The sequence below is a fragment of the Crocodylus porosus genome, unplaced genomic scaffold, assembly GCF_001723895.1.
Source record: "Crocodylus porosus isolate Cpor-Errol unplaced genomic scaffold, CroPor_comp1, whole genome shotgun sequence".
Taxonomy (NCBI): domain Eukaryota; kingdom Metazoa; phylum Chordata; order Crocodylia; family Crocodylidae; genus Crocodylus; species Crocodylus porosus.
In genome coordinates, this window is record NW_017728949.1 from 35590455 (window position 1) to 35606278 (window position 15824).

Below are 15824 nucleotides of genomic sequence, written 5' to 3' on the forward strand. Positions count from 1 at the left end.
ATTTTGAAAAAGTGTTGCCAAAGAAACCTCTGTGGGATATACCACGAGAATGCTCTTGCAATAACAAACAGTGTGCAATATGAATTCCAATGCAAAATGAAGTAATTTTTGTCCACCTACCTCTTCCATCTCAAACGAATCCTTCTGCTGCAGCATTAGATTTGTTATGGATGGATTTGCTATAAGACCACAGGGTTCTTTACCAGGCTTCACTTTACGCATATTCTGCAGTTCAATACTACTTTCTAGCTCACTACTAGTAGAATCGCTACTGAAATTGGACGAGACCGCAATACCAGATTCTTCAGATAGTCTGTTCTGGTGACTTGGCAATTCATTATTTTTTGCATCTGCATGAGATCCAGTTTCAGCTTGCTTACCACCAACTCCAACAGAAAGGTTTGCAGCATTAAGTTGGTCTGTAATAATGAACTGATTATTAGACATTTCCTCCTTTACCGTAGCCAAAAAAGATGAAGAATCTTTCTTTCTAAAGTGTTTTGGTAATTTTGATTCATTTTTAAAGTCATATTCCTCAGTCTCTTGGGCAGTTGGGCTTTTCCCTTTTTCAACGGGAGACGAAATTATGCTACTTTCCCCTGCCTGTTGGGCCCCACATAGATTAAGCTTTGATAAAGTTTTCATCAAACGACTTGCAGTGTTGCTGCGGTTTAAAGGGGGTGGGCTAGATGCTTCCTTGTTGGAAGAAACAGAATTCATGGTGCCAATTTTCTGCAAAGGAGTTCCAGACACTTGGGAATACAATGAAGAAAACGCATTGGCCACTGTAGTAAGTACTTCAATCTGACGAAAACGACCTGCATAAGAACAAAGCACAAGGTAAAATTTAAGAGTAGAATTGATAGCTTTGTTCTAACAATTTTAAAGCCAAGCTAAAATTATTGGAGTGAGATTTGTGAATGTGCTCATGCTGACCTAATTCTACACCCATTGAAGTCAATTGCAATACTCCCATTGACTGGGAGCACAGCTAGGTCAATGCTAAGCACTTCTGAAAATGATTTGTTTTCATGTTTTGACATTACAATGAAAGGGAATTTAGAATAGACTCACAAAAGGAGCAACACACCAAACAGAAGGCAAAAGATTATGACAACATTCTTTTGATCCTTTTCTTTGCTTTCCCCATAAGAAAAAAATAAAAACAAAACACAAAACTTGTACAATACCTATAATCAACTTTTCATATAGTTAAAAATAAACCAAAATTATATTACTGATTTTGAATGGAAAGACAGCTACCCTTTAGACTGAAAAAGCTTTCCAGAATACTAGACTACACATTGACTGCTGACGTTATTTACCATTTTAAAAGCTTAATTTAACCTTTACTTTAAAGCACACTTACTTGTTAAAGCAAAATTTGGATTTTCCACTTCCATACGCTGCATCTGGGCATTCAAAAACACTTTGATATCTATTCCTCTGGCAAATGATGATGAATTAAAAAATCTTGGTGGAATTTTAGAAGCAATGTCTGGTTCATCTCTTCCAAATCCAAGATTATAGAGCACTTCTTCAGGGTCTTCCTCATAAAGCTCCAGTAATTCAGAAACACTAGACAAATGAAAACATGGATTTGGGTTTTCCCTACCTCCTCTTACATCTCTCTCAAGGGTACAGTCTGTTTAGTGTAGTTGCTAATTCAGACCACCAGCCTGTGATTCACTGAAGTTTTGCCTTTGGCTGTTCAGTGTACTTTAAGTAAATGAGCCCAGTTTATAAATTTTGGAGGGGTTAGCATTTGGGGTTTTGGTTAAAACCATCAGAGAAATTTTAAAAAGCTGAAGTTCAGATGCAAACTTGTTATTTATAAAACCTAACCCACACCCTCAAGATCTTTCAAATGAAATCTTTCTAAAAAAATTTAGACATTTCCAAAATTTGAGGATCTTTTAAGTATTCTTAAAAGCCACCATTAAAGGTTTTTCAAACAACCAAAAATAAATATTCCCCCCTTCTTAGTTAAGCACAAAAATGCATATAAATCAAGCCAAATCTATTTAGCTTAGGAACATAAGCATCTCTTGCCATAAAGAGAATGCAAAATTTCACGGAAATGTGCCACAACCTTCCAAAACACTCTTCTCTTTTACCTTGAAACAGTTGCACTGCTTTTTCCTGACCCAGTGGAGTTCATACTTCTCCCTTTCTGGTGGAACTGCAGTCTCTTCTCCTTGGCCAACATACCATTGCTGTGGACAATACCACTCTGATAAACTGTTTCTTTCAAAACATTCAATTCTCAGTCTTTAAGGAACGCTAAAGCTCCAATCTGGTAGATTTCTCTTTTCCTGCTCTGCATTACCTGGTTTACATTAGCCATATTTTATTTTACAAACGTAGTAATAAATCCTTACACTCCAGACACAGAGTTATTTACTGAGAAATGTAAGGCACATGACAACTCAGAAAACAAAGTTCTGATCTCCCTCTCAACAGTCCTACTTTCTTCTTTTCTCAGACCCTCATTCAAACACAGCACCCCACTCATAATTGTTAACAGTGCTCCTTACCCCAAGCAGGTTTGTATTCCCTGCTTCCCTGAAAGGACCACCTCTTCATACCGGAATTGTTCTGGGTTTCGCCCCTCTTTCACCTCACTTCTGATACTGAGATTTTCACCCCTGGAAATGCAGGGGTTAGGCATTGTGAGCCAAAAGGAACAACATCAAACAGGACAAACCTCCACGATACATCTTGGAAGTGGAGACAGCTTCCAGATTGGGGGAAAATGGGGTTAGCCATAACCAGGATGTCCAACCCAAAATGAGCTTTAGCCTATGAAAGCTTGTGCTAAATACAGATATCTACTTACACTAGTCTATAAGACAAAAAATCTACCCTGCCCTTTACTTAAGCCACATCTCTCTTTTCCTCTCTAGTCCTAGACTGTCACTACCCTGCAATCCTAGCAGCTACTGCAACATTTACCTAGTACCCTAAATGAATCCCTGCACTCTGCATGCTATATCATTTTCCTTCTTCAGGTGTGATGGATGGGGACATGGGTACTTAACTCTAGACTTGGGAACTTGTATTTGTATGCAACCTGATGTGCAAGGGGAAGGAAGAACAGTCACCTGGAAAACAAAGGAACTCAGAGTTCCTGGGTCCATTAATAAAAGGGCTCTTATTACATCTAATGGGGATAGAGTAAGAAGATGACTTGTTTAGTTATACATTGCATTTCTGACTATATTTATTAAAGCTTCTCTTTGGCAGTTGAATGCAAGGTCATTACTCAGAAGCCTTCTTCAGCACAGTCCTTCCTATTCCCAAATGGGATTTCTCTCACCAAAATTTTTTGTCAAAGAATGAAAGCAGAGGAAATTTTCCCCCTAACAGCAAACAGAAAAGGGTTCCTGAATTGAAGGTGTAAATTATGACAGTTAAATATTTTCAGGGAGTTGCTGTGTCTCAAGATGTCTCTGTTACTAGAAAATCTGGATCAATTGTGCTGAAAGTAAAGGGATATATTTATAGTTTAGTTGGTTTAAAACTCATCCTGTTTTTGTATTATTGGTGACATCTGTTTTACAGTAGTAAACATTTGTGCATGGAATGAGTTTAGTAATATTAAGAGACTATCTAGTTTCACTCCATCACATAGCCCGCCTCATTTATTTGAAGCCAAACAAAAAATAAAATATTTACCATGTTTCCATTTGAGCATCACTTTGTAGATGATTAGCTGTGGAAAAATAAGAGAATATGTTGTACATACAGCTCTTTGGTATCACACTATTCATAGTTGATAAGAAAATGGCAGCCACTCATGCAAACAAACACAGGTTCCTAGATAACATTCTCCCTAACAGATTCCATGCTTTACGTATAAATGTGTACACATAGAGATCACGCACTTATATAACAATTAGTGCTGGCTGTTCCCATAGTCTGTTTTAAAACTAAAATTTCTATTTTATCCAACTTGTGTGTTTCAGAGAATCACGTATACAAAGTCAACACAAGCTACAATTAAACATACAGGTTTGAAATGCTGAGTGAAAAGTTATTATTAAGTTATCCATATATGGAAAAAAGACATACATGAGCGTTTTGGTTTTCTTTGTTAAAAAATCATTATGTCTCTGGCTTAGGGAAATGGGTAAAGGAACCCTGTGGTTAACATGCAGAATTGGTCTATTCAGACAAAGGCATAGAGATTGTTCAGGGTTAAGACTAGTTCTGATTCTTTAATTCAATGGGATTTACCCACACCTTACAACAGGAACACAAAGCCCTGCTTCTTTGAACATTTCCAAGCTCTAAACAGAGTTTGTACACAAATTAGGACATAAAGGATACCAAGTTATACATTCTATCAGTATCAGGACATTTGTTTCTGGTCTGATTTGATTCAGGAAAGGGAATACAGGTCACTTTGTGTAAAAATCTAAGGTTTGCATCTTGTAAGTATAGTAGCCAGCTCAACAGACATTTTTTAGAGTGGTAACAGTTTGACTTCATCTGTAAGAGTGCCATGACAACATTTTTCTTCAAGAAACATATCTGTCCTGTCAACCCACTGCTGCGAATCTTTTTTGAAGATCTAACCCCCAAAGAAACTACTCGACATCAGCAAATTTGTTACAGGATATAGGCAAGAACAGTACATTAACAGCCTTGAGAATCAGCTACCTAATGGCCAAAAGTCTATGAAACAGCAGAAAAACATTCTGGTATAAAAATCCAGCATCTAAACTGGTGGTACCATACAAGCCAATATCACATAACTGTGGGATGCAACAGAAAGCAAACTATTAAGGGCTCAAACCTACTTTCTTTACATAGATATGACGGTTTTGAAATGGGAGATTTGCCTTTGTAAGACTTGCCTGCAGTATTTTCTTTTTTAAAAATCTTTCATGCAATATAGGACCAAGCCCCGCTCCCTAAGCCAAACACATACAAATAGGCATGTTGCTGCATAGTTCCAGAACCTAGCAAGGAAGTTTTTACCCATGACTTGTAGATCTTCTCTATGGTTTACCACTGGTGCCATGTGTTCCTGGATTTTGTACAGTCCCTCTTCATACAGAACCTCAAGTGAATGTAATTTTGTATTTGGGTCCATGCAACAACAGATTGATAAAACTATAGCCACAGCCATTCTCAAAACAAGCCTCCATACAAAATCAAGACAGCCACCACACCACAGCTGGGTGATACTTTGCAGAGAACAAAATGTTGCACCCTGCCATCCCTACACATAACTGAACCATCTTGGCTACCAATGGTCCCTTTCACTTCTGCAGCAAGGGGGGGAAAGAGGCTTTCAGAGTGGACCAAAAGGGGAAAGTGCAAGGGAAAAAAAATATTTTTCAAAATAATATTTTGATATTGGAACATGTTCAGCCAATTTTGGCAGCTTTGAACTTTCCCCTCAATTGCATTCAGAGATTGGATTGGTACCAAAAGCAAAAAAAGGAAACACTTTGTATTGTGGGAAGCCTAACAAATGAAAAAAAATTGTTAAATAATAAAGTTTTTAATCCTATTTACTCTAATTCAATAAGTGATGTTGATGGAGAAGCCAATCAAGGTAAATGTCAAGTAAGTGTCCTTCCTCATGATTTTAGAGTACTTTTAAAAGAAAAAGTGGAATTACTTCCTTTTTAAGGGCCCAATCCTGATATTTTGAGGTTGCACGGTCTTCAAGAAAGACTAAGGGCAGGCTTTGAATGGTAATCTGTTTTGGGTTTTTTTCCCCTAAAAACTTAGAGGGATCATAAGAATCATAAAATGTAGGGCTGGAAGGGGCCTCATGAGGTCATCTAGTCCAGCCCCCTGCTTGAGGCAAGATCATCCTTGACTAAAAAGCTATCCCAGTAGTGTCCAGCTAACCTGCTCTTGAAAACTAGGGATGGAAAGTTTACAACTTCTCTAGGCAGTCTGTTCCAATGCTTAACCAGCCACATAGTCAGACAGTTCTTCTTAGTCTCCAACCTGAATTTCCTCTGCTGCAGTTTGAGCATTGCTCCCAGTCCTGTCCCCTATAGCCACAGAGAAAAAGCTATCTTAGTGCCCTATGCAAAAATATTTCAAAGCTGCAAGGTTTTGTCCATTTAAACTTGAACACGTATTTGGACCCAAAGCAAATGAAATCTTTATACGTCTTTTCCTGAAGATAAGAATGGCACAGATATACAAGGTGCTGATCAGTATCTGCAATGCATGAGACATCCAGATGTTTGCAGCTCACAAAACTTTACCCTTAAAGGCAATTGGTACAAAGCAACAAATCCTTCTCCCCATTGGTTCTTGACAAAGAAAAAAAGATGTAGGCCGCTAAAAGGCAGGACTGATCATAGCTTTGAGACCATGAGGTTAAAGAAAAATCTGTTCTCTGAAGTCACATCCCCTTCTACTCCAATGCCCCCCTTGTTAATGGCGTGATAAATTTAGACTAGCTACAAATGTAAATTAACTACCCCACCTTTAGAAGGTCTAACTAGCTATAAAGTTATTGCTTGAAAATGTGTAATAACTTAATAGCTGGTTTCTATTCAGCTTTAAAGTTTGCATGTATAGGCAGTCTGGGAGATGCCAAACAACACATGTGGCCTCCAAGCCAGAGGGATGTGAGGGAACTAACTCCATGCACCCGAAAAAGCTGCAGGACTCTCAGTGCACAACCCCATGGCTGGGAGCCCCCCCAGCAAAGGGGGGGGGTCTCAGTCATGAAAGCCTGCTTCTTGCCAATGTAGGGGAGCCCAAGATGGGGCACAGTAAGAGGCACAACTGCATGGATCACACATTAGATGTGATCATACCTACAATCTGCATGTGCAGAGGGGGGGCCCAAAAGCACAAAAAAAGAAACCAGGTGGAGAGAGCAGAAGATGGTGGCATCAGAAAGAAGCAAAAGGACTACAGAATCAACAGCAACAGTCAAAATTGGTGTCAGAATAAAAAGTGACTGTTTGAACAATTTGCCACAGCTCAGTATTGGGAATTGTTTTGTTTTTATGTACTTATCTACCTGTCGTCTCCCGATTTAGTTTTTCATTCCATCTCTGGGTCCCTCTTTATTTCTCTGAATTATTACAAGTTGAGCACTTAATACTCTATTTGGCCCTCAAAAACATGCAAGAGCTTGTCCCACTGATTTCAAAGGAAGTGAGATACACATGCCCAACTGCCAAATCTGGCCTAAGGAGAGGAAGCACAAGTACTGGGGTGGGGGGAAATTCTCCTCACTGCCTGCACTACTTTCCCAAGTTCTTTGGACTGTATTACTGCAGTTGGCATGGAAGCATATGAGAAAGGAACAGAATGCTGCTTCCTTTGGCATACAAGCTTCTTTCAGGCTTGGCCTGGAGATAAGTCAGAACCATTTGATCAAAAACAAAGTTTCAAAATGTATATAAATTTGCAGAATTCCAACATGGTTTTCTAGCCAGCTCTGACCAGATGGGAAACCCCAGGATTGACACAACATCACACTACAAAATGTTACATTTTATTTCTGCTTTGAGCCATAGAATCCTGCTATACCCACCTTCAGCTCCCAGGGATAAGTCATCTTCAAAACTTCCTCCATTTCTCATCAGCATGCCTGAAAATGTACATTTGGCAGTTCAACACCTAAAGTGCTATAATATTTTCTTCCCCCCAAAAATCTCATTCAGTACTTTTGTTTAGTTAAAACATTTGCAGTTAAATGCAGTAGTATAAGAAAAATATGTTTTCGGACTATTTCAGTACTTGAAATCTGAAAATCCACTGAAGGCTTCTACTTGAAGTTACTATTCAAATCACAGAAAGATTATCTTAAAAGTAGTAAAAAAGAGTAAGAGGTGGCTATAAAATACCTCCAGTTTCCAGCTCCACAACACTTCTACATCAAACTGCAATCTAATTAAATGCTGACTACCAGTTCCAAGCTATTACATCCAACAGCTATCCTGCATCTGATATTAAGTCACGACTTCAGACCTCTTACCAGGCTTCAGAAAGGAGACTTGGATCAGGCATTCCCTCTCCTCCCCTCTGTGTAAAAGCAGGGAACTCAAACTAAAACTCCAGACACTCAAAGTGCAATTTCTATGCTCTGCCACTACCTGCAAATTTTTTGTACTTTGAACCTTAGAATGCTGTCCTGCTCATATAGTAAGTTTTTCAGGTGTGGCAACTTCAGTTAGTACAAGCAGAGAAAGAATGTACCCAAAGCCAACCTCGTTTTAGAAGTATGTTAAAATGCTCATTTTTTTTTCAAAGTTTGCCTCAAGTAAGGTGAAACATTGGATTAGTCATCTTAAAGATTTTTTTTAAACAGTTAAAAAAAATATTTATTCCACCCTACCCCCCCACCAGTTCTTTGGGTACAACTGCACAGGAACAGAAAACTCTGGTAAACACTAACAGAGCTATTGTAGTTGTACTTCAAAAACAGTGTAAGCTTTCAAATTAATATACAAAGAAGCCAAAAGTTTAAAAGCATAAAAGCAAACTTCCTGGATATGGAGTTTTTTCTTACCCTTCAACATAGGATTGCTTTGCTCATCCAGGGAGGCTCCCAGTGGCGTTCTGAAACCACAGAAGAGATTAATGCTAGTTTAATATTCTGCTTCTTCATGTCCTTCCTTAAAGTATATGACAAGTTCACGATAGCAGCACTTATTCCTCCCTCCATCCCCACAAAGCACAAACACAGGAACTGAAAATAACTTGCTAAATAATCTCCAGCCCTATAAACAAACAATTTTATGGGGAAAAAAAGCAGGCCCATAAAAGTGACAGTAATCAGACCTATGAACTCCAAGCCAGGAATCACAAACAAAGCACAAGTCAGGCCGTCAATAAAATGATGGTTCATCATAACATCTATATAACCACTAAGGACAAAGCAGCACAAGAGAATTTTTGCATCAGAATTCATCTGAAACTCATTTACTCAAAAAATGATGGCGTTTTTCCTGTACTAAATTCCTAGAGCCAGGCATCCAAACTTTGGAGAGAAAGAATTAAAAGCCACATACTTTTAAATCAGAAATAAGATAAGAATCTTGACAGCTATTTTAAGTCTTAGTCATTTGCCAGATAATATTTTTACAAGTCCTTTACATTAAGTTCTTAATTTAATGCCATCTGTAATCATTACTTCTAGAATGATGGGAGAGGATTCTGCAAAGGCTTGATTCTGATGTCATTGAAATCTACAACAAAAATCCCACCATCAAGAGGGACTGATGTTAATGTTACTTATTCAATGAGCAAGTGCTTTAAATGATCAAATATGAATACATGGTCTCCACTAATATGGATAACATGATGGTTAACAACACCCTCCCCGCCCCCCCCGATGTCATAAACCCAGCTTAGCATAAACCCAGAACACAATTTGAATCCAGATACAATATGAATCTGAAAAAACATAATTAATAAAGAGTAAGTCCAATCATTTCTTTATTTATATTATGCACAGTTTCTGCATATAAAAACATTTTAAAAAGTTACACAAAATTATTCATAAACAAGCAAAAAATTATGGAATGGCATCTTATTTGTTCTAAAGCCAAGCTCCATAATGAAAATTACGTATTGGTTATATAACAAAACTTCTATTTTACAACGCAAATTGTTCCTCTGAAGCATTTTGCTATCATTACATGCTGCCCTTCAATAAAGAACAAGCTACAGACTTCTGACAATGCCCTTTAAAAAAAGGAGGGTGGGAAATCTTGTTACAGTGAGATGCCAATTAAAACAATATTGTTCGAATACAGGATTGAGCACCAGGTGGCAAAACAAACCTGGAGAAACTCACATCTCCAGGGATTGCATGCCTCTTTTATGCCCTAAATAAAGCAAGTAGGGTATTTTACTAAACCTGTTGAAGCTACAGCAAGTGTTATGTTCTGAATTAACAACTGTGCCTATTGTTTATTCCCTGGCTTTAATGACTATATTTCTATTCTTCTCCCTTTCTTTCCCTGGTGGCCACTTCAGTATGTCTTATTTTTTAGTGACACAAAGTTGCTGGCAGTAACTTCCACAGACAAAGCCAGTGGTGCATGCCTTGGTTGGCAGAGAATGGTAAAAGCAAGCAGAGAAACTGGCATTCTTCCTCAAAAGCTAAGCCTGTCACCTCTGCAGCCTGTTAACAGCTACCAGAAAAGAAGCTCTTGCAAGCCAACTGTTTGCTTTCCTGCTCGCATTTCTACACAGTCACAGCCACTTTCTATCCTGTTTTACCAAAAAAACCAACCGACCAACCAAACAAACAAAAAAATCAGTTAAATTGAGAAAGAGCATGAGTTGAAATAAGGAGCAGTTATCTGTGCAAGAAGCCCTTTACATGATTGCACTCAACATTTCTTAAAGAGCATTTTCAGCAGCACATAAGCTGGGTTGGGTTTGATTCAAAGTGCCTTACACTACACTTAACAGAAAGTGCAAATTTTGGGGGCACTTCCAGTACATTCTCATGCCCAAGAGCAAGGCCAGGAGTGTTATTGTACAACATGAAGGAGCTGCCTCCTATTACAACCCTAAGTGAAGTGTCATGTGAGCGAAGCAGGTATAAAATAGGACAGGGCAGAATGTGAACTTCACTGACAGCAGAAACAAACCAGAATGAAAAATATATGAAGTGTAGTACAGTGAAATGCAATACTACCTTAAATCGACAATTTTCTTGCCATTTTCGTTGGTCTAATGAAAGGTATCATTTTGGAACCAAGAGTTCTAGTTTTTTTGTATGTCTTTTTGTCTCAGACCAACACGGCTACCAAGTACACCCCAGAAACATGGAAGATGCCAAATTTTAGCCATTTTGGATTTTAAACTTCATTGCAGAACAGCAAGGAAGCTTTTTTATCTCCCTGCATGCCATCTGACAACTCCAGGGAAGGAATTCTACCTGTTCAACACATCAAAGAACTACTAAACACAGCTCACAAAGCACTCTGTGCAAAAATTAAGTTTATTTCCTACCTATGGGGACTGTTTACCATTTTGTACCATCTACACTTTTCCCAGAGCCTGACAAAGAGACTTTGATCCCAAAAGCTTGCAGAAAAGGACAATTTTCTTGCCATTTTCCAGTTGGTCTAATGAAAGGTATCATTTTGGAACCAAGACCAACACGGCTACCAAGTATAACACTCGTACTACCTTAATGGAATACGTATCTTTCTTATATAGACTGCATTGTACTAGGATCAAGGAATCAAAAATGATTTTCCAGTTTGGTAGCTCAAAATAATGATAATTAATTTTTCTGCATGCCAGAGGCATGAACAGAGAAATAGATTTACTTTATACACCATGACCCCATATTCTCACCACTAAGCAAATGTCTACCTTGCTCTCTCCACCCTACACAAACTACCCAGTACTGTACAATCTATCATGGGTGTCACGGCCCATGAGTGGGATCAAACTCTTGAGGCACCATAATCTGGCCCCCGGCGCTGCCTGTTTCACAACACTGAACCATCCCTGCCCAGTGCCCAAGACATGCGCCGTTTCCAGCATTTAACTTGAACCACATTCCGGGCTATACTGCTTACAGCACTTGTTGGAGCTGAATCCCAGGCTGCACCACCCACAGCACTCACATCCCAGACCATCTTAGGCAGGTGCCACCTATACTGGATTAGGCATGCAGATGGGGTCATCCATGGGCCTTGATCCAGCCCATAGACTGCCCCCAAACCACTCATCTGACTTGTGGGGCCATAAGAGTTTGACACCCCTGATCTATTGCTTGATCAAGCAAATCAAAACTGCATGGACTTTAAGGACTGAACTCTACTATTAGCTCTTTTCAAACTCTAGAGCAGAAGCAGCCAATCCTTTCGGAAGGTGTGCCACAAAGAATCCCCATGCTGTCTCCGAGTGCCATTCCCTTCCCCAGCCCGATTGAATGCCGTTTTCTTCTCTACACTTCCTTCCCAATCGGCTGCTCTGTTTTCTGCTGCCTGACCTATCTCTGTGCTACATAGAGGCCAGCTCATGTCACTTGTAGCATGCAGGCTACAGATTGGCCATGCTTGCTTCTCTGTTCTAATATTGGTTGCCGTAGGAAAGCATTAAGTTAGACAAGGATGTTGTATTAGGCTTTTAAAAATTCTGCTTGGCAGCTGTAATGCAATTAAGTAGTCTGTTGGTTCTGTTATTTTGAGCTCAAAAATTAAAAAGTAACAAACTTCTCTTTGGGGTATTTAAAGGACTCCACTCCCCAAAATAAATCTGCACAAAACGTTCCTAGACACTTTCCAAAGTAAACCATATTGTTGGCTTGGAAGACACTTTTGGCCATGGCAAAAAAGTTCTGCCATTAGAAGTCAATCTGGAGATCAGATGGAAGATTTCCTCTAGTCTGTGTCAATGTGTAAAATTAGCACCCAACTGATCTAGGATGTGTATCTTAAAAAAGAAACCCTTTGTGACCTTTGTTAAGAATTTCAAAATACTGGCAAAATAAGGGGGAAACCAAGGCAGGCCTCAACATAAGAATGATGCTTCTAAAGCATGACACAGACCACCAGTCAGAGCTCTGTGTAATAACCAGATGTTGCACAGACTTATGTGAATAAGCTCAGCGTGGTGCATGCTCACTTAACAGTAAAGGCGAATTTAAAAACCATAAGAGGACCTTTGGTAACATAAGGCGAATTTCTCTATTCTCTGCAAAGCAGATGAGAAGCAGAGAAACTCACTCAATAGAGTCCCAAACTGCTAACACATGTAGGTGAATATAGATGGCTACTAACTACTTTCTTCCCAAATGCTACATTGTTGATGGTATTTTGAAACAAACAGAACCATAAATCTCACAGCAGTTCATCATAAAGAAGGTTGCCACAAACTATCATAACAAAACATCAACCCAAAGCAGAAACTAAGACTAGAAGATCAAATCTGATCTTGCATTTAATACATTTTGTAAGGATTTATACAAGATTAGGAACAGAAAGATTTTTTTACTGTTTGTTTCCCCGCTTGGAGGAAACGCTTTCTTTTAACAAGTAATGTTCATTTCTAGTGTTTTTTACACACCAAAGAAGGTGGTATTCTGCTAACTCATGAGAACAGGCCATAAAATGGACTAGAAATAGAAAGACAACTGCTCTGTTTTTGTTGCCCACACTTGGAAGAGTCCAGAGTACGCAATCACACTGTGAAAATACAGGAGTCAATCAACAGGAGTTTGCCATCAGCTTCAAAGGATGCAGGCCTGAGCCCTTTAAGACTGTGTTTCCATCCTAGGGAACCACTGACATTAACAAACCACTAGAGCTTTGCAAAAGCCACAAGAACAGTCTGAATAATTTGCTGATGTCATTAAGCTCCAGGGCAGAACTGCAAGGTTTAAGGCTCAAGCATATGCAACTTTACTATAAAGTTTATAAAAACTAAAGGAACAGTGGTAAGAAGTGGCCTCTGTGCATTCTAACAACAGAGGGAAAAGATTTAATCTTGCACAGAAAGTACACAGTCAGGCAGCAACCACACTACAACCAGCACACTTACACTCCCATAATTTTTTTTTCACACATGTACCCATTAATTAACCCATGCTACCTCTGTTAATTAAATGTTATGCCCTGGTTTCCTTTCTTGTGAAATGAAGGAAACAGTTAATGAGTCAGTAGCAAAAGCTGTTAAGAAAACCCAGGCGTGTTCTCAATGACCTGACTTAAACAGATACTATTGCTCAAGCACAAAAATGAGCACTAGGACATTTAAAAATTCATGCAATATAGCTTTTGGAGCATTTAGTTAATAACTTCGCAAGTTGCCTATTTTGATGATGTATGTACTGCTCCTTTAGAAGTCTGCACCAAGGAGTTAACTGAGGAAAGTTAATGACAGAACTGGGGAAAGTTCCAGACAAAAACTCCCGCAGACACAGGGACAGGGGAGAATGATGTCGACAAAGCAGTGTCAGGAAGAATTTTTTTCCCGAATCCTAAAAAAAGCTTCGTGTTTAGTATTAAGTAGCCAAAGACCTACTTTTTAGCCACTATTTTCCAAGATTTGCTGAAGCTGGGTTCATCCCCTGCCCCCCTGAAGCCCACATAATAGAAAAGTTTAAACGGCATCTTCTCTCTTTGGGTATTCTAGAAGAAAAAGCATCTCACAATAGGCCACAGTGTCAGCTCTGAACTTTTAGGATACAGTACAATTTCATGCCTGTTGCTTCCAGCTCCCCACACAGAAATGAATAGACTATGCAGACTGTGAAAAAGATTTTTTATAACAAAGACCTCATAGCTCTGTTGAGCTATAAATCAAGCCATGCATTTGTCAATGGAGTAAGCCAAGCTCAGCTGCTTACAGGGTCAACAAATTAGAACAGCATTGCTAATCTTAGAGGTAAACTTTCATCTTTAAATGGCTGCACTTAAAATGAATGAGAACCCCAATTTACAAAACGTCTTGAGATTTCATCTTTAACTATTAGGGTGCAGCTCACCTGAACTGAAATAAACACCGAGTCCTGACAAAATGCAAAGAAGAAAAATATCAGATGTAGCTCTGAAAAGCATACGGGATTGCAAATGGAAGAAAGCAGCACGTCACCTTGTTCCAAACTCAGGGGTACTATTGGGCAAACCTAGCAGTAATGCTATCCCTACCACATCCTTAGCAGAAGGGAGTCACTCGCGCAGGGAACCAAATCTAGTGCACAGCATGTATACGCTTGGGATTCAGTAAAGTCAGCCAGTTAAGTGGACAAAACTTCCGTCACAGCCAAAACATGATTACTTCTGGGCGAATGGTAGCTGGTGACTCATTTGAGCATCTAGTCTATTAAATGTTGATTTTTACAAAAAAATAGAGGATGTGAGAGTAGATATCTTGTTTCTCTAACTCTGGAGCAGGAAGCCAGGCCAGAAGGGAGTAGGGAAGGCTCAAATAGGAACTACAGACAGGATACAGCAGCTTCTGTTATTATTCTGTCTTTTTGCACTAATAAAGCTCCTCGATCAATATTAGGGGGGGAAAAAACCCTGACTCTTAACCACGACAGATGACACGTCCTATGAGAGATGTCAACAGCAAGCAGAGAGACAAAATAGCTGGAAAGCCTGAACTGGGAAGGCTCTCCCCCATGCAACTCCTGACCCCTGCAGTAACCGGACGCTATCCCATAGGCGCACCTGACAGCGCAGGTCATTCCTCCAGCAGTCCCCTAGTAAAACCAGGAGGGACGTGAAACCCGAAGAGGTGGTCGCAATACCCCCCTTCTGCTGGCCATGTGCTGCAGGGGCCCGATCTTTGGACTGGCAGGGGAAGGCTAGGGCCTGCAGCCGATGCAGATGGTGGGCAGGAGAAGTACTCACCGACAGTCCTCAAGCCATATTGCAATCTTCTCGTTGGGGACGTTGCCTTGAGGAGAACAGGTGGGAAGGAGGGAGAGAAGCAAGACAGCTTGAGCAGCTACTCTCTGGGCGTTGCCAGTGCCTCCCCCTCCCACCCCCAGGTGCCTGGATCCTGGCTCCTGCACCCCAGCCCGCTGCCCAGCCCCAGCCCCGGGCCCCATCTGCGGGACAGACCTGCTTCGGCAGCCGGGGGCAGCTTCCCGCCGCGGCGATCCTCCTCGTCCTCCTCCTCGTCCTGGGCCCGCTCGGCGCCTTGTGCCGCCGGATCCTCGGCTTCCGACGCCTGCCACGAGTCCCTGCTCTTGGCCCAGGCCTTTCTCCTCTGGGTCACCGCCTGCCACTCCTCCGCCACCGGCTCCTCCATCAGGACCGCGCCGCCGGGGCTTCACCGCGCGCGGCTCCGCGGCATCCTGCACGGACACAGGGGGCCGCTCGGGGGCGGCGGGCGCGAGTCGCACC

At 40.5% G+C, this 15824-nt stretch overlaps 1 protein-coding gene across 3 annotated transcripts in view; it reads right to left on the reverse strand.

Moving 5' to 3' along the window:
* Positions 1 to 15810, reverse strand: part of SSFA2 (sperm specific antigen 2) — a 57174-nt gene extending 41364 nt beyond the window's left edge. Inside the window, exons 1-9 of one of the 3 annotated variants that reach the window (XM_019554149.1) lie at positions 15540 to 15810; positions 15327 to 15372; positions 8507 to 8556; positions 7529 to 7585; positions 3679 to 3715; positions 2538 to 2648; positions 2118 to 2216; positions 1370 to 1578; positions 121 to 818 (exon numbers count right to left, since the gene is read on the reverse strand). In XM_019554149.1, the coding sequence (XP_019409694.1) occupies positions 121 to 818; positions 1370 to 1578; positions 2118 to 2216; positions 2538 to 2648; positions 3679 to 3715; positions 7529 to 7585; positions 8507 to 8556; positions 15327 to 15372; positions 15540 to 15729 (1497 nt within the window). In that variant the 5' untranslated portion in view covers positions 15730 to 15810. The remainder of the gene's footprint in view (positions 1 to 120; positions 819 to 1369; positions 1579 to 2117; positions 2217 to 2537; positions 2649 to 3678; positions 3716 to 7528; positions 7586 to 8506; positions 8557 to 15326; positions 15373 to 15539) is intronic. The other 2 variants (XM_019554150.1, XM_019554151.1) reach the window with 2 other exon arrangements.
* Between the last annotated feature and the right edge of the window lie 14 nt (positions 15811 to 15824).